The 23,091-nt window shown below is 35.2% G+C and overlaps 4 protein-coding genes across 5 annotated transcripts; 1 reads left to right on the plus strand and 3 right to left on the minus strand.

Annotated features, from left to right (window-relative positions):
* The first annotated feature begins 2,967 nt into the window (after positions 1–2,967).
* LOC118038510 (uncharacterized) lies at positions 2,968–6,383 on the plus strand. The gene is made up of 2 exons (XM_035044888.1): positions 2,968–3,162; positions 4,836–6,383. The coding sequence occupies exons 1-2, from the start codon at positions 2,968–2,970 to the stop codon at positions 6,381–6,383; spliced, it is 1,743 nt and encodes a 580-aa protein (XP_034900779.1).
* Positions 6,384–7,271: 888 nt separating this feature from the next.
* On the minus strand, positions 7,272–10,461 carry LOC118038484 (uncharacterized). The gene is made up of 4 exons (XM_035044857.1): positions 10,208–10,461; positions 9,818–9,888; positions 9,279–9,365; positions 7,272–7,558 (listed from the first exon to the last, which is right to left on the minus strand). The coding sequence occupies exons 1-4, from the start codon at positions 10,326–10,328 to the stop codon at positions 7,535–7,537; spliced, it is 303 nt and encodes a 100-aa protein (XP_034900748.1). The 5' UTR covers positions 10,329–10,461; the 3' UTR covers positions 7,272–7,534.
* Positions 10,462–13,771: 3,310 nt separating this feature from the next.
* On the minus strand, positions 13,772–17,922 carry LOC118038466 (probable galacturonosyltransferase 10). The gene is made up of 2 exons (XM_035044834.2): positions 17,521–17,922; positions 13,772–15,417 (listed from the first exon to the last, which is right to left on the minus strand). Exons 1-2 carry the CDS (start codon positions 17,671–17,673, stop codon positions 13,966–13,968), a joined length of 1,605 nt encoding a protein of 534 aa, XP_034900725.1. The 5' UTR covers positions 17,674–17,922; the 3' UTR covers positions 13,772–13,965.
* Positions 17,923–19,834: 1,912 nt separating this feature from the next.
* Positions 19,835–22,815, minus strand: LOC118038481 (protein TIC 20-IV, chloroplastic). 2 transcript variants are annotated; one of them, XM_073406821.1, is made up of 3 exons: positions 22,663–22,815; positions 21,760–21,821; positions 19,835–20,812 (listed from the first exon to the last, which is right to left on the minus strand). In XM_073406821.1, exons 1-3 carry the CDS (start codon positions 22,749–22,751, stop codon positions 20,154–20,156), a joined length of 810 nt encoding a protein of 269 aa, XP_073262922.1. In that variant the 5' UTR covers positions 22,752–22,815; the 3' UTR covers positions 19,835–20,153. The 2 variants fall into 2 exon arrangements, with proteins under 2 accessions (XP_073262922.1, XP_034900745.1); XM_035044854.2 differs by having other exon boundaries at positions 21,649–21,821.
* Positions 22,816–23,091: the final 276 nt, after the last annotated feature.

Genomic DNA, 23,091 nt, shown 5'->3' on the forward strand with positions numbered 1-23,091 from the left:
AATATTCATTTTAAAACTATATTAAAAATATATTTATTTTGTCTCCTTTTCCGGCCCTTCAAGCATTCAATCCCTTTTATTTGGTATGCTGACAAAATGCAACCTAACAAAAGAAATTCCTAATGAAAATAAAAACTGCTTCTAGCATTTTCTCCGAGCTAAATTATTACATCCGAGTGTCATTAATTTCTTGCTACAGACAACAGTATTTCCAACTCATCTTGGCAGCACGGTTTCTATTCTGATAATGAGAACCAAGTTTCATACTAAAAACATCAGAGCTTATGTGAAGAATTAGATCAAAGAAAAAATCAAACAACTTTCTTATCCAGTCTATTATAACAAATGAGAGGGTTAGGTTAATTACCTTGTAGCAAATCAAGTGATTTCTACTTCTGATGCAAGCAGAATCTGCATTGACTCTCTTGTTATGCTAGCTGATAATGCTTTCTGCCCTAGCTGAAAGACTTCTCTTAATTGTCTTACAAGCAATCTGCAAAATTGAGGCTGTTTAGGTCCCATTGATCTACTAAGCAGATAAATCATCAAATTTATAAGAGAGAGTTGTTAGGAAATTGTTATTTTGTGGCAAATACTCCACTTCAACTTTGTACAAGTATGTAACAACTCATTACCCACTTGGTATAAAGTGGAAGCTTATTTTATGGTATAATTGGTGCCATAATCTATGACCTCTTGTCTGCCATTAAGACTTATAAAAGAGGCACTATTTAAGAGCAAAAATTGAGAAAGATTGAGTGAGTTTGAGAAGAGAAGAAAAGAGAAAGAAAGAAGGGCTGCAAGTAAGCTATTGAAGTCTTTATAAATATGTTGTAAGTTTCCATACTTTACAATCTGGAATTTCAGGTTCAATCTCCAACATTTTTCTGAAAGCAACTCTACTATCAAACAATTCCAGATTGTATACAACACTATGTTGCTTGCCTGATCAGTAAGCTTTGCTTCAACTCAAACAAAATCCCTGGAAACTATCTTCAAAGTAGAGAACTAATCCCACCTTTATGCCATCCACATGCGTGAAAATTCAAGGAAAAAAGGTGTTAAAAGCACACAGGAAAAGAGAAGATGAAACTAGTGAAACCTAAGTGTTGATAGTATCATATTTTAATTAGCATAACATATCATAGTTTCAAATCTTACAGGAAAATGTACTCTCCAAACATCTGAACTGACATGGTGATCTGCTAGATAACTTTTATGGCAATTTACATATGGTAGTGTTTGATTATTTCACTTGGATAAAATAGATGAAATATAATAATAGAAATGATCAGGACTAAATGCTTAATTTATTGAAATATATTTAAATGTTGTTGATTTAAAACAATTAGAGTTTTAGGAACTAAATTAATATTGAAACATACATGTGAGATTGAAATTAACAGGCAAAATAAAAATAGCTATACACGCCAAAAAATGAAAGAGGACATATTGCTCAAGCAACTTATATAACCTCCTTTAGTGGCCAAAATCAGTTTTTTTTATCATAAAAGAGTTGCCTACCCCTTTGCCATGGCTCCCAAAAGTTTTTTAATTTCTCTTATTTGTTTCTTGAATTTACAAGTTATTTCATAGCATAAAGTTATACATTTAGTTCTCCTCAAAATAACTTATTTTCTAATTATCCTTCTTTTCTTAAACTATTTTCTAACATGATTATTAAATCTAATTAATTCTGCCCTTGTAGGTTTACTTGGTAATTCAACGAGTTAATCCATAGCTTGAATCAAACTGGGTTTTATTTTGAATCATTTTGGACATTGACCCGACCAAACTTGAATGATTTAATAGGTTGATCCATAACTTAACTATACTTGGGTTAGACTCGATCGAGTCAACTTTAAGGAGTTAAAAAAATAAAACAAAATAATATTATTTTGAATAAAATAATTAAATTAACATAAACTTGATTATCAAATTTAGATAATCTGATGTGTTGACCCATGATCAAACTTAGATAGGATCTAGTCAAATTTACTTCAAGAAATCTTATTTAAAAAAAATAAATTAATAATATTATTTTGAATAAAATAATTGACTTGATGACTTAAGAACTACTCGTTATTAATAAACCAATGACTTTAGCTTTAAACCAAATTAGATTTGGATAGGTCTAACATATATATATATATATATTATTTACGTGGGTGTCCGGGCCAGCTTGGTGCGCACCATGACTAATGCCACGGCCCACTAAACACCTTGCAAACCCAGTGGGCATGTAAAACATTGCGGGGGTGACAGGCGTGCACATGAGGACTCGAACTCAGGAGCAGCGGAAGGAGACAAGCTCCTCCCACCGCCAAGCCAAGGCCCTCAGTGCGTTTTTTTTTTTTTTTTTTTTTTAAATATATTCTTATTTTCTCTTATATTAGCTCCACTACTGTTTCTTCCCAAATTCTAGTTATATAAATTCGGGTTTAAGTACAAAAGCACCCACTTCTTATATCAACCAATTTCTTTCAGTTATCATGATAGGTATAAACAGCTTCTGGTGTGGACAATTTTATACCTATCGATTAATTTGCAACCATGATCTCTTATTATAAAATTTGTCGCCAATTCAGGTTCATACTTCATAATACTTGTAAAGTTGAAGTAGGCCTTATGGTAAAATCATTGGGTTGCATGGAAACTTGAAGTATATATATGCATGGAAACTTGAAATATATATATATATATATCCAGAATCAGCGCCTGGAAACAGTTCCCATGTTTCCACAACCTTGTTAACTCCGCCTTATGTATGAGAGAGATAAAGAGGAGTAGATGCATGGCTCTTTTTACATGACAAGCAAGGTCCTGTGAATATAAAATTCTACAATTATACCTTGCTAAAGAAAAGGAAGGGGAAAGAACTCATTATTTTCTTTTTCTTCTTCTTCTTCTTCTTCTTGTAGTTTGACTACACTACTGAGAGAGAGATCGAGGGAAAAAGAGAGGATCATGGCGGCGGGAGGAGCCCACAAAGGAAATAGTAATGGAAATAGAGGAAGGCCGTATGGGTTGATGCTGCTTTTAGCATTTGGGGCTGCTTTGCTTGGTGTTATGGTGCTACATAAGTTCAGAGAGAGACGCATCTTCAACCTCCTTGTCAAAGAGAAGGATCGCGAGCTCATGTCCCTCCAGCTTATCTTGCAGGTCCCTCGCTCTTCCCCCCCCCTCTCTCTCTCTCTCTCTCTCTCATGCATGCATGTTAGTACTTTTGAGGTGTCTTTCTGTCCGCATTACAACTAAGAAGGTTTATGCACGCTTTTATGGCTTTCTTCACCATTTGAAAAGTGTGGAGGAGGGCTGTATAGCATTTTGAGTTGTGAATTAAGCATGCAGGGTTCAGTTATGGAAAACCCACCATTTTTTGGGACCAATCTTGCTCTCTAGCTAGTTTTTGACGTGGTCTCTTTCTTCAATGTGCTTATGATATCATGTGAATTAGGTTGACCACGGCTTTCATTCTGCCATTTCTAGGAGCTAGAAGTAGCATGATCCCAAGATATTGACTGATTTATAGCAGATCTCAAAACAACACCACCAATACAGCCAAAAGTCCTTTATAGAAGGTTGAAAAACTCACCGTTAAAGAATGATTATCTGCCTATACAACTTACTAGATGGAGATGTTTGTTAAAATATTTCTGGTACATTAAATTCTCTGGTAGAGTTGAGCTGGACCAAACTAATCTTGTGTGTTATTAAGCACAAATCCCATTTAATATTATATTGAATTCCCTTACTATATTGTGTAAAGCACATGGTTCAAGAGTGGCTTCCCTTAATTCCTCTGTCCATCCCTTGGCAAATTTCAGCTCTCAATCAACCATTCAACGCAGGCTATGTAGTTAAGATCACATGCATACACATGACAAATTATTAGGTACGTACATTGCTGCAAGAGAAGAAAACGAAAAAACTCCCCCATTCAGCACACAAACAACTAACGAGGAAGAGTAATAAAAAAAAACTAATGCATCATCTGCAATTGTTTGTGCAATATCAGCTTCTAATTTTCCTGATTCAGTTGTGGAACCTAGTTGCTCCTCTATATTTTAACCTCCGGCATCGCGTCACTTTTCTCTTCACTTTTTATCCCTTGTATCCTCAAGATCATTAGTTATTAAATTCGATTGGTCAAGAGACCGGGTTACAGATCAATCCAGAAAAATTAAAAAAAAATTAAAATTTTAATGTTTCACGTGAAAATATTAATAAACAATTCATATAAATTTGAGTTATATATAATTATTTTAAATGTGAAAATAGATGATATATATAGCTCTCTCAAATAAAAAAGTTAAAAAATATTTCATGAGGAAGTAAGCATTTATATAGTTATTCTAAATCGAAAAGTTAAGAAATACTTTTAAAAGAATGAGGCTAAATATTTTTAGATTAATTTTATATTTTTTGGGTTTATTAAAAAATATAAAAAGATTAGATCTTATCTAAGTTATGTCGAGTCATTCGAGTTTTGAATTGACTCGGTGGGTCACTTAGGTTTGATCGGGTTAATTACAAGCCTAAATTTTGTCTATTTGAAACTCAGTCAAGACCATGTGTTAACTGACTGACCATGTCGGGTTTCAATCCTAAAGATGCAATTTACTTGATCATATAGTTTTCAAACCCAATCTTCTCCACCAATCGGAAAGCTATGGCGCCATGATTATGGTTAAAAACAAGCATGCACACATGACAACACTCAGAAAATTAGAAGTTGAACTTTGCTTTGCGGTGTATAATCTAGATCATGATGTTTAATTCTTACTAGATTTTTAGCACTAAAAGTTGTCACATATTTTCTTTTCCATACTCAGAAGGAAAGAGAACGCAGCAAAGAAATGAAAAGAAAGGCAGAAGAGATGAAAGGGAAGATATACTCTCTAAGAACCCAAAAGATGGAGCTTGACAGGAGGCAGCTGGAGATGCAGTCCACAATTGATTCCATAAAGGATGAACAAAAGATTATGGAGTCTGCCCTCGAGGAGAAGCAAAATGAGATCAAAATGCTCAGAGAGATGAACATTGATGCAGATAAAGGAAACCTTCAAATGGCGGATCTTATAGAAAGTCTGAAACAGAAGGAAGCTGAAATTGATGAATTGAAGCACCACCTTGAATACCCAGCTAAGAAATGGTCAGTGAGCACAGACGACCCATCGAGCCCACCCATAAACACGACTATATCCTCAAACATGGTAAACGAGGGTAACATAGAAGTCGATAAGAGTAAAGAAGAGGAGGTTCAATTGCATGAAACTGCAAATGATGGCAATGGTTTGGATTCAAGGGGCAATGGAGGCAACTCTACTTCCACTAATCTAGAAAAGCAGGGTGATACTGCCATAGTTGAAAACGCAAGTGAAAGCAGGGTAGGCATTGCAGACAGGAGAGAAGTGTCAGAGGAAAAGGAATCACAGAAACTTGATGGATCTAGAAATGGAAGTTCCATTGGCATTGATAAGAATCAAGACTATGAAAATGAAAGTTCTCAAGAGAAGCGTGCTTCTGGTGCAGGAGAGGAAAATAACACTTCAAATGCAACCGAGACAATTGTCAGCAGAATCGGAAGAGCATCAAAAACTGCTGATGCACATAATGATGAGAAATCAAGGGATAGAGAAGAGCAAAAATTTAACCTAGATGGGCAACCTGAACTTGAAAATGTTCAGGAGGCAGAAGATCGTCAAGAACCTTTAAGGGGTGGCGCGAAGCTGGAAATGGTGGATAACTCCAGAAGTAGGGGGAAGGAGAGGTACCGCCATGCTAGCAGAGTACGAGGAAAGAGAAGTACAGTGGTTGCCAGGAATAGGCTGCTGGAGAGCAGAAATGATGTAAACAATGTTGCTGAGAAGACAAGAAATAGAAAATTTCCTATGGATGATCAAGGTAGACTGATATACAGAGAAGAAATAACAAAGGCAGTAGGTTCTTCCGAAACCAAATCAATAGAGCATCAAAACCATGAAGACTCCAAGGACCTGGAAAACAAACTTGGGGAAGATCGAACAAATCAGCAGATGAGTGAAGTTCATGAGACAATGAAAAGGCTCCCAGTAGCTCATGACGCCAAAGTGCTGACAAATGGAAGCCTTGATGGCCAGCTCAGCAACATCAGAAGCAATGACAGAAAACAGAGCCTGGATGAAGATCAACAACAAGCCAGGGGCACAGAAGAAAGCCGAAACAGTAGCAATATGAACACTAAAGAAAACAGTGATGAACAAGTGAAAAATATCAGCAAGCATGAAAGGCAAGAACAAATGGAGGATTCAGATGTAGAACACGAGACCGATGATTTTACAGGTGTTTCTGATTTGGATAAAGAAGAGTACAGAGAGGAAACTGATGAGTCCGACTTCTAGCTTATTACCAGCATTTAATATTCTTGCTTACTGTAAAGGTTTTAAATATCAATCTTCATGACTGCGAGGACAGTTATCAAGTTTGCTTAGTGTTTAAAACTAGAGATGTATTGGAATTATCATCCCAAATCCAAAAATACAACACAAAATTTGCAGGAGACTGCTGGTTAAATAGAACCGAAATGCCCATGAGAATAAGCTTCAAATAAAAACCAGGTGGTAGGGATTTTCACCCCTTTCGCATCCATTTGTTCCAGATAGCAACATTGCTCCATTGTTGTCAGCTCGTTCTTTTAAATAACCTAATCATTAATTTCTCCAGACCAAAGATTAATTTTTCATATTTGTCCTCGCTTCAACTTTCTCTAGTCAGGTCAAACAAAGTGTTAAGTTGACACACTCAACCAAGGACTGTAATATTATCAAACTTCAGTTCCTTGTTGGTTGAGCCATACAAATGAAATAATGCACTTCCAGAAAGCAATCCGGCGTCTATCCAGTCTCGGACATGATGGGCATAATCTAGCATATAGAATCGTCTAGGGCGACAATACTCAACAAAATACGTTCCCATGAGATAACGAGTACAGATGACTAGTTGATACAAAAACAAATGCCATTGTTTCTATGATTAGTTCCAAAAGCTGCCACATTGTCTATTCGGGAAAACTGTTGATTAAAAAAAAAAAAAAAAATTGTATTTCCTGCTAGCATGATGCCTATCGTGTTACTCTTCAAAGAGTGAGGTTTGCTTAGCATTTTGTTTATCCTTGTAAGTAAACAACATTTCGGTTTACTGCAAAAAGAAAAAGGAAAAATAAAGACTCAACATAAACCCGTAATTTGTTGTAAATCTACTAATTGAATTTGAACTTGGAGAAGATAGGATATGATAATCAGAATATAGCAGGTTAAAAATCAAACCATTAGAGTGACAACAAAATGGCTATGCCAAAGTAAAGGGCTTATTTTCTTACCAAAATAAGCAATTTAACTTCCAAGTTTAATCATCCATCATCCATCACTAAAACAAATCACAATACTTTTTGTAGTATCATCTGCAAACAAGGAAAATTGATCCCATGACATGTGGAGCACAGCCAAACACATTATTACCAGAAATGTCATGGCTCGATTACACGCTTCAAGCCTCAGTGTGCTGCTTCCAATGGTTTCTGTAAACAACAATCAAATGTACGGAAAAAAAACTGTAATCTCAGAATAATTCTAGCTAAAATTGGTTTAATTTTTTTTTTTTTAATTACAAGTTACATTCCATCATGAGTTTGATTTATGAGTTCAAATTGTTAGTTTTCCTAAAATGAAAACCACATTCAGCTAATAATCTCTTTGCTTGATAGCCATGAAATATCAAGTTTGCAAATGGCTTGAGTAATAGAGAGGTAACCTCATAATTGTGGAAACTGTGTTCTCCTAAATGGCATTCCATCTATAAGCTTCGCTATCCCCATTACAGACAAAAACCAGCCTCAAACTTTGATCTTGCAACTACTCTATGTTATACACTATACTTGGGCACAATCTCTCTCCTGATAGCCAGATTCCCTCTTAAGATAATTAGTGTAGTGATGTGTTAGGTGTAGCCTTACTCAATATGATCATTGCCTTTTTATATATCATCAATATTTATGAGGTCCATGCATTTAGAAATTCTTAAGAGTAAAACGATCTACACATGACTGTTAACAAGTCAATTCCTTGGAAAATTGTGTATCACACAATCAAATTGTTTAGCACAACATTGAAGAAGCTTTTCCCGGTATGTAACACTACAAAAGAAAAAAGAGAGAGAGAGACTTCAAAGAAGGGAAAACGAGAATAGACAATGATTGTGGAGGAGCCTTAACCTTCCTCCGTGCAATTCAAAGTTAAAGATGCCAAGGTGTTTGCCTAGGCACCCCAGAGGAGGCCTTGGCGACTTGAAAGCCTTTTATCTGGGCACTTAGAGCTAGGCGCTATGCACTTGAGGTGTTGCCTAGGAACCTTCTAGGGATATTTGTGTTTGAAATTGTTTTGCACTGCTTTCATAACATTACCCTCAAGATTTTTTTTTTTGGTTGATATTACCCTTATTTAATATCTGTCTTAAAAGGTATTTTATAAAGTTAATGAAAATAGAAAACACAAGTACTTCCTTTGATCAAAGAGCAAATGGACCGCCTACTGGTGCATGAACAGTAAAAAATAGGTATTTAGATAGTTTGATAATCTGTTATGTAATTCTTTCATCTCCCTTCTAATTAGTTCCTCTCTTTCTCCATCATTTTCTTTCATCTCTTGACTTTTAGCTTTCTAAGTTATTAGAATGCCAAAAAATTATTATTATTATTTTTTTTCCGATTCCTATTCTCCTTATGCTGCTGCAGTATTTTCTTTCCAACGTCCAAACTATTACACTGCTCTGCAATTTTTTACAGCCTTTTTTTTTTCAATTCCTATTCTCTTAGTTGCGGAAAGTTGTCTTATCAAACTAGCTCGCCTTAACACCTTATGGCACTTTGAACCTTTGGCAACAATAGTCCCATTTTATTTGTCTTCTATTGGATTTCCAACTATTAAAGAAGCGATTCAATACTTTGCCTATTGCACATATTAAAAAAAAAAAAAAGAATATCTCTATCTTGAAAAATGCACAAGCCTATGTATTTTGAAACATGGTTGCTAAATATCATAATAATTGAAGATAAAATTTGAAAAAATACATTCTGATATGCGCTTCATTTATAAAAGGACAAAAATTGTTAAAAGATGACCATCTGTTAAAAAGTGGGATAAAAGGAGCAAAGACACCATTCCAATTTTCTGAAGGAAAAGGAAGAAATAACAGTAGAGTATAAGGTAGAAACAGTGGAAAAAAAAATAATCCAAAAGTACCTCTTCCTTATTGCTCTTGCCTCCTGTAAAGAACTTGTAACCCCCATAGATGAGTACACCCCAGCCGCTTAAAGAGACAATAACAAACTGCAATTCAACATCCAACAAACAATCAAGACAACTCATATGACACATATAACTTCCATCATATCCATTTACCCACCAACATCAACAAAATCAACATGTCAAAGGACAAGAAACTCATATAAAAGGAATCAAACATGAAAACTCCCATAAAACACCATACAACTATTCAATCACAGAATATAACTCAAATTCAAAAGTTTTATTTTCTTCATATATATAAAATGACAACACTACCAGCAATACTACTCCAAAAAAACAATGCTCTAATATTCTTCCATAAACACACAAAATTCTGAAAAATACACAATCAAAATACTTATGAAGTGGAAAAAAAAACTTATGCGAAAAAAATGTGTGGGCAATAAATTGAGCAGATGCGTTTTTAAACAAATATAAAAACTTTATAACATCAAACATATAGTATAGTATAATATAAAATGCAAATGACTAACATGCTCTTCCTTCCACTTTGATGGGCTCATTGGATCTTGCCAGCAGTTAATCCTCGGTGGTCCATGGTGGTCTGCAATTATCAACGAACATAATGTAAAATTCATAATCTCCAAGCAAAAATCTATCATTTATTTTTTTCCTAGAAAATTTAATAATCTATTATTTCCACTGAAAACTTTAACTTGAAGATTTAATTAAGCTCATAATTTTCAAGGACTGAGCTAAATATTGCACCTTTAAACAAAATTAATGAATTTAATCAGTTTCTGATCTACGGCAGGATGATACCAGATCGATAGCATGAATACATACGTATGCGTGAATGTTTGTTCGTAAATTTATACGTCGTATGTGTTAGTATGTGTATGTGTTTTGCGGGATGGATTTACCTGCAGCACCGGAGAGGCCGCGGCGGTGGACGAGGGCGGCGGCTTGAGTGGGTGTCTTGGGAGAGGAGATTCGGGAGAGAGTGACGGCTTGTCGAGCTGCCGCCGCCGCTAATGTGGCCATGGATTTCTTTTCTTTCTTTGTAGAGATCGATAGAGAGAGGAGAAATGGAGACGAGAGTAGACGATGGTAAATTTTTGCTTAAAAGAAGGGGGAGAGTGGAAACTCGAAAGGACACCGAGTTTGTTCGTTTTCGTCAAATATGGAACTGAACGACTTGTCAGTTAGTTTTCTGGGGAATTTGCTTCTTGATATTAAAAAATAAAAAATATTATACATGAAAATATATTATTTTAATATATTTTTTATTAAGTTTTTCTTAAAAAAACACTATTTACAACATTACTAAACACACTTAAACAAATCTGATAACTATGATTTTACGTGGTGTAAAAACATGTCGCACAAGTTGGTAAAAAAAAGTAAAAGCCTATATATATATATATTTTTTTTTTTTTTTTTACTTTTACGCGATACTATCCGACTAGTTTTCTGAAGTATACTTTTTTTTTTTTTTTAATAATCAATGGTAATTTCGGGTTAAAATTCATAAGAATTATACTTCTGCGTAATCTTTACTTCGTACTAAGCATTGACTTGTTAGCCTTTAACCTGGCAGAAACTTAGACATAATCTTTGCGTTTACTGAGATCACTATAATCGACAAGTGTTCATCTCTCTACCTGCAGAATAGATACTGTCTGAAGAAGTTCTAGGCACTCTCCGATTAGTAACTTCTCTTGTGCAGCCACCTCTGCTAATTGTGATTGTAGCCCAACAGTCTGCTCAGCCTGATGCGACAGAACTTTGCTCAGATGACATAAACAGGAGGCTTCAAGCACCAACGCAGTACTGCTTTAATACTGCTGCTTACTGAGGGTGAAAATGTAGACATTGTTGATTTTGATGGAAGCTGAGAGATCCGAAGCATGCTGAATTGCGAGCAAAACTGATTGTGGATTCACCTATAATTCTGGATTTGTTAGTAAAATCACTTATTGCTTAGCTGAACCGGTTTAACACTAGCTGCTAAAAGGGGTTTTGATTCGTCTTTTTTTTTTTTAGGCTTATCTTTTCACCAGAATAATATAAATCATATATTGAATCCTTACCTAACAGTTTAAACTATTGGGTTGAAATAGTTATTTAAAATGATATCAGAACCTTGATAGCTAAGCGGTCATAAGTTTGAATCTCACTATTTCTATTTATTTAATAAAAATTAAACACAAGGTAATGTGAACTTGTACAAGTTTCAAGTTCAAAGAGCTTTCACTTGAGGGGATGTGTTAGAGAATAATATAAATCATATATTGAAACCTTACCTAACAGCTTATTGGTCTTTGAAGCTGGAGATAAGTCCTGCCTTTCCATGTCTCCCCAAGCTTCCAGCAATTTGATCTACACAAGTTATCGGAAGCGAGTCCATGAACTTGTATGCTCTATCTTGGTGTTATATTATATTTGATATTTCTACACGGGCATTATTAATTCATCATGCAAAAAGATTTGTTAATGACTCGATAATGAAGAATAAAGTTCAGCTTCATCTCGAGTTTTTCCTTCTGAAGCGTATTTTCTTTTGCACCGAACGTCGAAACTTCGAAAGACTGTTCCATGCATATAAAAACTTTTCTGCAAAACCATCAGAAAGAATATTTTTCTCAGACTCTAATTACTTTTGAGGAACTTTGTGCTAGTTGATAGGTTAGAACCCTGGCAATTGCAACCATATTTGGTATTAATGTTTCTTGATTGAGCATAGTTTCTATTTCAGATCAACAAGTAGAAATTTTACTTCAAAAAATCAATCTTGAATTAATAAGTGTGAACAAGAGATAGAATGTTTCCTAACATTAATTGATTAGTTAAGTTAACCATGCATACCTCCACTTGCTTAGTATCAGCCCTATCGGCCATTGCATCAGCCGAACATGAAGCCTTCTTGGCTGATGAATGTTCTCAACATTCCCAGATCCTGAGAGCAATGAACTAGATGACAGGGATTTTTTATCCTTAAACAAGTCTAGACCCATATCCAGCAATTTCTCAACACCTGTAGTCCTCAACGGACTTGATTGTGGTTTCGAACTTTAAAAGTTCGTCAACTTTCCTTGCTTTCCACTGACATCACCCTGTAAGTGAATTTGCTATTTCTATCCTCTTTTCTTCTTGTTTGTGCTTTCGTTTACATTACCCTGTAAGTGAATTTGCTCTCTTTATCACATTTTTTTATTGCAAGTTTCTTCATTTTTCGAGAAGCATCTAATGATACTGCAGATTGAAAACTAGCATCTGCTGTCCATCTTCGAGACCTTGTTGGTATATCATTCAAATAATTAGATCATTTTTATTTAATTAATTTAATAGAAAAAATGGTTAAAATAAAATTTGAATTGGATCTGGTTTTACTGGTCATTGACTTGACCTGTAAAGCCACATTGTGATTAATAATTATGATTAATGGGGTTTGCATTGCGTTTTTATCAGCTTGAAATTACTGTCAGGATTCCATTGACGGTGTTTTTACTTCTCATTTAAGCAGGGTAATGTCGGAAATGAAAAGATTCTGTTGGACTTCCTGAGAAGCTTCAGGAAGCAGGAGATCAAGGTGAAGTAGTGTTGTTGTTCGATGGTTACTTCTTGATTGCCGGCATTTTCGTGTTTCCAAGTGGTCTACTTGGGATTCTGCCAAGTGGCAATCATTTTTTCCCAAAAGTAATCGATTTGTTTTTTCATTTGACTTCAGGTTTTGTCAACTTAACATTTGGCGATGGTGACTGAGAGGCCAAAGCTCCATTTCTTGTGACCAGGATTGTTTCAACATAAATATTACCAAGCTCCATAGTTTATTTGCATTCTCCCTATATTCATTTTGACTGCCATTATGAAGACTCCTTGGTTGATAATTTGAATGCACGAGGGGTTTGCTGATAAGGCTTTGGCACCTACGCAAGTACTGTAAAAGACCATTGTTCTGCTAAGGCAATGAGCCAGTGGGTTTCATCAAGGTCAGCACCATATCCCAAGTCCACTTCTCTTCCCAGCCCAACTATACGTTCCATTTCCAGGAGAGAGAATTTTTTATATACTCAAAACCTGAGAGCTCCCTCTTAGGGAGTGAGAGTACCAGTTACTTGAAGCCTTCATGGTATAAATTCGACCTGATAGATCAATAATATTCTCTCATCAATCACCTTATTAGTGCCGATTGAGAGTGAAGGGGAGGAGGAGGGAAACTTCATCACAATGGAATAAAATGTTGGGAAATGAATAACAACTACATCTGTGTTTGAGAGAAACCACAAAAGAAAAGGAAATTTGATACTCCAAACCCGAAAGAATAGATGAGAAGGATTCAAAAGCCCTTTACAGCTATACTAAACTCCAGAAGAAGCAAACCCGCAATATCAGTATCGCGAAGAGGTGTTGGAAAAGGGAAAGAAGATCAAGTAAAACTACAATGGATGACTGTTGGTTTGAGCTTAAAGCTAGCCAGCATAATAAACTGAAAAGACTTGCTAGGCAATAGGCAGTAATGCTTGAATAAATGATGTTAAATTAACATTCTATACTACAACAGGCACTTTTACAACCAACGGCCATGCTTGATCCTGTAAAATTTGTGCAAGCATACTTGATCTACAAAATTTAGATGTTCTTACGCACCAGGGAAAATATGAAGCTTCCATTTCCAAAATCAATGAAAATTGCACTGTTGTAATAAAGGATGACTGTAATCTACGTGCTTTTCCCAAAGAGGCTTGTATTTTTCCATCCCAATTTTCAACCATGGCTTGGAGTTTCCATTGAAGTGCAACACTGCCCCTTTCTCTATCAAGTGAGGATCAACATTTGTATAGCCCAATCCCAACACATGCCATGAGGGATCTAATGGCTCTGTCAACCCATAGAAAGTCAAAAGTCCAGGAGGTAGTGTCCCAAGTTTCCACAGTGTCCGATCCACATTCTTTTCTTGCCAGTAGTGGTAGATTTCAGTTACATTTCGCTTCCTCCACTCAACCAAATCGAAAACATTCATTCCAAATGCCCAACCACACGCATCAGGATCAAAATGTTCTCTAATAAGAGGGTGAGAGTAGTTCAGGTACTTGTGGTATCTGTGAAATGTCTCCATGCATGTCTCAACTGCTCCATTAACGTTGCTGTTCAAGTCAACTGAAAATAGACCAGATAAATCTTTCTGAACAACTACATCATCATCAAGAAATACCACCTTCTTCAATGCAGGAAAAACTTCAGGAATATAAAATCTGAGGTGATTAAGCATAGATAGATATTTTGGGTTCCGGAATTTGATTGGAGTCCGGCCATCATCATTATGGCCTGAAAAGTAATAGCTTTGAGTTTCAGAGTCTTGGAGCTGCTTAAGCACTGGAACATAAGAAGCATTTAGCCATTTAAAGTCTTCAAACTTCTGAACCTCAACAGTAACTCCTCGGAAAGTGTTCATGGCAAACCAAGCCTTCATTGCGACGTAGTTTATTTCATCAGTTACAAGATGAAACACAACCATATCTGGATTCTTGGAATTTAAAGCAGTTGAATTGACAACAACTGAAGTTGCAAGGATATTGTCAGAGAAGACGCAGAAATGATAGAGGTTGTTATCTCTAAGTTTTGTCTGAATTTGCATTCTCTCATTCTTTTTTCTCTGTAGATTTGGATTTCCAAACCATTCAGTAGTTAGCCGAATACCAATGCAGTAAAGTCCTTTTGGGATTTCTTCAGCAGCTATTTGACCATACTTGGAGCTTTTCTCATTCACAATACCCATTTGTTCGTCAAGAACTTGGATTTTGGCTTTCAGTCTCATAATCATAGTTGCACTATCATAATGAAGTTGCTGGGCTTGGAAGAGCAAAAGTGCCATGTCACGGATAGCAGTTTCTGATTCCCTGGTTGTTAAAGGAGCTCGCCTCGTTGCAGCACTTGAAAGGAGGACCTGGGAATTGCGGATTTGGGCACTTAATTCCCAAGCAAACTGAAGATTGTTACTTTCTTTTGCAATCACAACAAAAGCTTTTGCAAGAGAAATTTGGTCACTAAGTTGCCTGGTGATTGAGTTGGCACTCAACATTTCATCTGTAATGTTTAGGCTTTCAATGTTTTTCTCATACTTGGTATAGTACTGCAGGAAGAAAAAGAATCAGAGTTTTTCATTTCAAGGAGATAAGGAGCCGAAACAGGGAATGCAAGGAATACAGCATAACTATTATCAAAATAAAAATTAAGGATAAATGCTCAGAAGCTCAAACACGTGGTTTACAGTTTGAGATCACTTGCTGAATATAGCAGTAAATCCAACACATATACTACTGAAAGAAATTGCTGTTATTGTGAATATGGACACGGATACCTTCACTTCTAAAAGTTTATGGTTATAAAGAAAATACAGAGTAAAAAAAACAAACATGACAAACTAGGTAGAGTGTTGTTGAAGATCACAACTTTGGTGGCATGGAAAACACACAAACTGAGAGTGGGGTAGCTGCCATTACTTTCAAATTTTGGGCTATTTTGCTCTCTCTCTCTTTGTGAGTTTGTTTAGTGCGTAAATTAATCATTTTCTAATCTACAGTTCAGCAGTATGACCCAGGTATGCAAGTTTCATCATTGCCCAATTCTGGAGTTTAACTTACAGTCAAAGAAAATGATAGAGGAGCCAAGGAGACACTTGTCAATAAGGTTGTTATACATCAACAATATTTCACCTTTTTTTTTAAGAAGAAAAGGCAAAAATTCATTAATCAACTAACATAACAGTTTACAAAGAATGAAGAGAGTTTGCTACAATACAAGCAGCAAAACTAAACTAAACAGAATATAAACACAACAGAGAGGGAAATAACTTTAGTTACATTTGATTCCCCATCTCATGCAGATTGATATAAAACACAGAATATTTCACCAGTTGCTATAAAAAAAATCCAATCACATCAATATATGAAGACATAAAGTCACAAAAATGCCAGGTATTCTATGATATCACGAATATGTGGCATGTCAGCTGTCTCCGAAATAATAACATCAAAAAGCTTGCACATGAGGTGCATGTTAAAATATAATTAGCATTTCTTACCATTGTCCTCAAAAACACAACTCAAATCCTTTAAATCACAGCTTGTTTGATGCTCTTATAAATAAAACCTCAAAACACACATATTTCTTCTTATAAAGCAAGCCATTCATCTTTCTTTACAAGTTCCTTTTGCTAATAAAACTGAATTTTAGCAGCACATTGGATACTTGAATAGAAAAATATTGAAAAGAGCAGATCTTTCATAAATATAATTCTGTTTGCTTCTCTCAAAATTCTTCCCCATAGAACTCAGGTAAAGTTATCAAACTCATCTCCGAAAAAAGTTATTCAATTTGTTCTGCATACAAATAACAACTACCTATTACTCATTCTTCTCTCATTTTCCCATACAGTATAACTCCTATTATTAACTGCCTGTTTGGTAGCGCAGCCAACCGCGCTACCAAACAATGCCTGAATGTTCTACCCTCTCTTATCAACATTACAATATACATGGAGCAAGTGCCCCATTAAGGTATTTATACAAAATCCCTTCAATCTCAATGCCCTGCTAACTTTGTTTGAGCTTCACATGCACGGTATTGAAGCAATGTATGGCACATACACACAGTGCCTTAAACATAACTTTCTCAAATCAATACCTAAGAAGGTCATTTAATTCAACAGCCTGAATCATATTACCAGCCTGGATCAAAGCCATTGCCTCCACTAAGGAACAGTACCTATTAAGCTATTGGAAGCATATTGTATATCCTAACAATACAATCATGAAATGCAAGCTAAGGATTTTAAGACAATTTATTCACATCTACTAGTTAATGCAGCCCTTCTATCATGTAGGGTATAACTCCATCTAGCTCAAGCAAAGTCACGGATCAAAAAAAAATTCCATTCTACACATAAAGACAAACCCAACAGCGCAAAAGCACATACAAGCAAAAATAGCAATTTAAGCTAACAATCACGTCATAATACAGCTACAACCCCAGAATTGTATATCTCAATCTTCATCAAGCCCATTAACAGTACCAACCAAAACCCAATTAAAATTATTATATCTTCAAATCCCAAATCATAAGAATCCCAGAACTCAAAACACTGATTCCCTTCAAAATTCCTACATTTTCAGCAACCAAACACATTAAAAACTACCCAAAATAATAAAATAAACAGCAAAGCACCGATCTTTACCTTATTAAAGCTGGTGGATCTTGATTCAATACGACTCTCTTTGCTAAAAATAACTATAAACAGCAACACAGATATACCACACAAAGTCCACCACACCACACTTGATATCCTCCTCCTTACTGGCCTCCTAAAGTCCACTGGTCTCCTCCTCATCTCAAACTTTTAAGCACTGTTTGGTTCCAAAGAAAGTAATTTTCTATATGACCCAGATCATGAAAAGTTGAGAACTTGAGATTGGGATCTGATATATGATTTGATCTCGTGTTTCAAGATTTTAGTTTTTGATATTTATTTTTGGGGGTTTTGTGTGTTGAAAGAAGTTTACCTTTCTTTGGAGAGGTACAGACTGCAAATACAGTTATGATTGTTATGGAACATGGATTTTAGAGAGGGAAATTGTTTTGGTTTATTGTGATTTTGTGGAGGTACTAATAATTAATTAATTTAGTAAGTTATAATTTAATCCCTAATATTTAAATACATTAAATAGTTAGTCCCTCTAGTGTAGAAAACTATAACTTAATCACTATATTTTTTAGCATTTGCATATAAAAAATCTTTTCATTTGAATCACGCAACAAAGAGAAGCTCATCTTGTATTCTTTGGTTATCATTTTAAAATGTATTTTTTTAATAATATTTTAAGAGTGTGTTTGAGATAACAATTGTTTTTTTTTGAAATATTTGTTTATGAATATATCAAAATAATATATATATATATATATATATATTAAAATTTTATTTTAACATTAAAGTAATTTAAAAATACAAAAAAAATAAATTTCAAAATTTTCCCAAAGTCCGGTTAAAACGTCCCATGAACACCCGTTAAAACCACTCTAATTAATTTGGAGTTAAGGCATAGAAATGGTCAATTTCTGTGATGTTAAGTTAGCGGTTGTGATACATTAACAGGGACAGCTTGGCCTTTCATTATCAAGGCTGCTAATCTTTTAGGAAACAGCTAAATAGTTGATCTTGAGGTTTTGTATCATTGCGGTTAAAAGCCTAGTTATAGACTGCAAATCACTTAGCGGATCAATTTAGAATCAGGTTCATTAGATCAATTTGATTTGAGTTGAAAGAAAAAATAATCGGTTTAAATAAATTAAAAATCAAAATTGACATATAATTAAATTAACTCGCAACCCCATTGACTTGCAACTTGATATAAAATCCAAACTTTCAATTCATTGACTTTTTTTAAATTTTTTATTTTTAAGATAATGTTGTTTTGATATTTTTTTTGAATCAGATTAAATCTCCTTACTTATAACTTAATCATGCTTCATATAGATGTTAGATCAAGTTTTATAACTATGGTTAAAATTACAAACCTTGTCAGAAAGTGAAAAGTTTGAACATTGAAAATATATTTATAGAAATGGAACTTTCAAGATCTTTCTTTCCTTGGAATGGAAGATTAAGGGTAGGAAATAAGAAAAGAGGAAGCCACAGAAATTTCATGGATGTTGCTTTCTTCCTCTTACAATGATAGGTGCTCTCTCTGAAAAGTGGAGGGTTAAGGCACATTCTTGGAAAAGTCTTGCCCCAACCAAAGAACTTTTGCACTGCAGAGAAAATTAATTGTTGAATGCTGAGGATGAAAAATGACATTAATGAAATTATTGATGGCATAATCACTTGCTTTTGGGGAGAATTGATGGGGCATTATTGAGAATCTTGGTGCATGATCATCATTTGGTCCCAAATCTTTTTTTACAGCCGAGCCTGAAACTCATTTAGATCCAAGCTCCCAGTGTTTGGTTGTCGTTTCGTAGACAGATTCACTCTTCAATCAAAGATGTTTATATCTCTACAAAACGCAACCTTAAAGAATCTTCACACTTCATTATCTACTGATTTCTTATTGTTTCTAACCTTTTCTTGAGAATTATTAGGACAGTAATATAATTAACTCTGTTTTTTTCAGCCAACTGCACCCCACCATTCTCAGAAACGGACATCTTCACATGCTATTGTCGAGTTTCTGTACTTCACAGTCACCAAGCCATTAGTTATTGTGAATTTAGGGCTCATCATTCACTACAAATCCTTTGCATATTTTTCACACCATTTTCACTTCCAATACATTTGTGACATTATCAATTATGCAGCAATCCTAGATTTGGACCTTAACTGGGTGTGTCTGGAGTTCCTTCTATTATCACTGCAGAATGGAATTTATTAATAACATCCCCCAGAATGTTTAGGCTAGAAAGCAAGTCGTCGACTCTAGACACATACCAATACATAAGCTGCCAATGAACATAGCAAACATTTCATGGAGTAGATAGAAAAGAATCCTGCAAACTTCAGATCATCAAACATCTGGATTACTAGGCCTTATAATGCAGCAAATAATATGCATCAACTGCGGCATCCTAACATCGACCATAAATATCTTCTCAAACACACATTAGGAATACAGAATCATTGAGGTAATCAATACAAAATATGATAGAATACAATATTTTTTTTCTAGACTAACCAGCCCTGCTCCCTTTTCTTCCCACTTCTTATTCTTCGTTTCTCAATGTTGAGTGTGTATCACATTGTCTTTCTTGGATCGTAGTCCATCCAACCTGAAGATGTAAGCTCTGTGGATCTTCCTCTTTTCATAAGAAAGAAATCTAGAAAGGTCGTTGGTACCCTCCTATGTTAAACAAAGTATGAATATATGCAGCATCACTAACAAGAGGGAGGTGAGCATAACCGCCTGCAAGAGCACACCTTACACACTGCAACAAGATCACAATGTAGGCAAGTCCCACGCCTGCCCAGTAATGCATCCCAAACATACCATTATAGTGTATGAGAGGAAAGAAATTACTTGTATACCACAAGATCTGTAGGCCTGTTTCCAATAGCATGCCCATCATCAGATGGAACCTAAAGAAGTGAGGCACATCTTTGTTCTTCACGATCCCAATGTAAGCAAAGTAGCAATATATCATAGAGAACCAGACAGGTAATCTCGTGATCGCTCCCGGAACAAAGTATATCAAATCTCCAAGGACATCGTAGTGTTCAAGGAAGGGTTGGATGAAATATCCTGTATCTGATATTTGCAAAGCAATCAAATAAGGGACACATGCCAGCGTCCTCCACCACCATTCAGGTTTCTCAGCTAATACAGGGTAGCGGAAACCAAAAAGTTCGTTCTTATGCATTGCTCTAGGAGGCTTTATGGTTCTTCGCTGTGCAGGTGACCAGGGTATTGTGTCTAATAAACCTTCCATGTCTCCAAACATTGAAGAGTGTGCAGGCAAAACATGTGACATTGTGTTCTCTGCCAATCGCAATGAAATTACAATTATGAATAACTGATGTCACAAGTCACAATTATCACCAAAATATATGACCCCTTTTGCTTCCATAACTTTGAAAAGAATCCATGCAAAGATTTCTATCTGAAACATATATAGCCCCTGGCCCTTTTCTCGACATAATCAAACCCCTACCTAACAAGATATATAAAGGTTCAAACCACCACCATAACAACTAACATGGTTTAAACACCCAATAAATGCATATGAAACAATTTAACATCTATTAACACAGATGTTTTGGCACTTGGGCTCCGTAAAAAAAATAATCCAACCTGATGATCTTCTCTCTCTCTATTAGCAAATCTATACAGATGCAGCCTATTGACATATTAATTGCTCTTTAGAAAATAACATGTAAACATTTTGTTGATCAAACTCTGTAAAAATAGGTTGTCCAAACAAACATCATTTGTTACACTAATAATATACTCATACGGATGCAATGAATTAATATGTTAATTCCTCTGTAAAACAATTACAGTAAAGATGGATTCCGCTAGATGAGGTGCTCATCCAGACATGTACTGCTGCATTGTTAACATAAGAGCTTGCCATAGCTCTACGAATGCTTCTTGAGCATGAAGAACCGAGTGCAGCGTCAACCTACATCCCGCTTGTATAAAATTTTTACTACCCATTCATCGTAGATGTCTAAACTTAACGCACACCAGATAACTTCACAAAAAATTTCAGGGACTTGTTTTCTGCCCTCATACTCAAGGTTACCAGAGACATCAATATTCAGTCACAGCAAAAATTTATTTAAATAAAAATAGTATCATAGAAATTTAATTACCTTTAGAAGACCAGCAATGCAGCTCTTGATGAGATCTGAAACGTGAGCTTCTGCTGATCGACAAAGTAGGCCATTCAGTCAAGTTAGATTCACACGCTACACTGGAGCTACTTGAGAAGGGCTTATTAGCCCCTACGATCTTCTGACATCCATCTGCAAGCTCACTCTTATACCTGATTGCCGTCATCAGTATAACATTAACATCAGCACAAACAGAACAAAATAGAACTAAACTCTCAATTTTCCTCTATTAGATCGCGTTTACGACTAAACACCTCCACTTCAGTACTCCAAAACTTTGATTTTAAGGAAAAACATTAACAATCATTAGCCAACAATCCTTGGATATGACAATAAAGAAGCAATAAAAACAGCACACACTTAACATTGATTCATTAGCTCTCAAAACTGTTATCCAATCACAAAGTCAATACGTTTTTCATTAAAAAAAAACTTGGAATAACAAATGATGTCCCAATTATTTGATCAATCAATTGGACAATGGCAACTACATAATAATTCAGACTCAGAAACCAAAATGTTCAGCGCCAAATTTTCTTTCAATATAATTAAGCTCATTTCTAAACACAAGATCCCACAAACTTATATTGATTAAGAAATCCACTAATTGATCCTTAAGCCTCTCAAAATACTAAGAATTGTATTTCTTTATTTATTTTTGCCTAAATCCCATTAATAAGCATCAAAAGAATCACTTTTTTCTAACATCAAGCCCTGAAAAAATCTTCAAAATCAAACCATTTTCACAATAATAAAATAAGCAATGTTTTTCAAATCCTGAAAAAAGAAAAAACATTTCAAAATAGCAACAAAAGCAACTTTTTACACTATATATTACACAACCATGAATAAAAATGTAAGCCCTTTAATTATATTAAAAAAATCAAACAAAATAAATATAAAAGTCATTTCTTTTCCCTTGCTTTCCCGTCCTCTCTGGAAAAACAAAAAAAATAAAGAAATACTTTCCTTTAAGAGAACTAATATACGTACCGGTAAGTAGCATACGCAGCGACGACGGCAGGAGCGAGAAGCGGAGAAGTCTTTGACAAGTGTTGGGCTGCGGTTGCGGTGGTGGACATCCTCCTGGCGTCGCCTTTTTCTCTTCTCCCACTTTCTTAAAAAATAGAGGCGTTTCCTTTTTCATGCAAGATACGGAAGTCGGTGTGATTTATGAAACTATCAATACGGCAGCGTTTGGGCGCAAAAGTAAGGCGGTGGAAGCTATGCAGGTCTATCGTAATTATAGTCAAGTTGGGATGTCAACTCAAAAGAGTTTCCCGAATGTTCAGATTTTATAATAATAATTATTATTTTATAGTTTTGGTCATATATGATATTTGTTTTATAATTCATCAAATAAAGAAATTATTGGAGTTTTTCCCTTTAACAAATTTTGATTGTGATATTTTATTAGTTTTG

This window comes from Populus alba, chromosome 19 (genome assembly GCF_005239225.2).
Source record: "Populus alba chromosome 19, ASM523922v2, whole genome shotgun sequence".
Lineage (NCBI taxonomy): Eukaryota > Viridiplantae > Streptophyta > Magnoliopsida > Malpighiales > Salicaceae > Populus > Populus alba.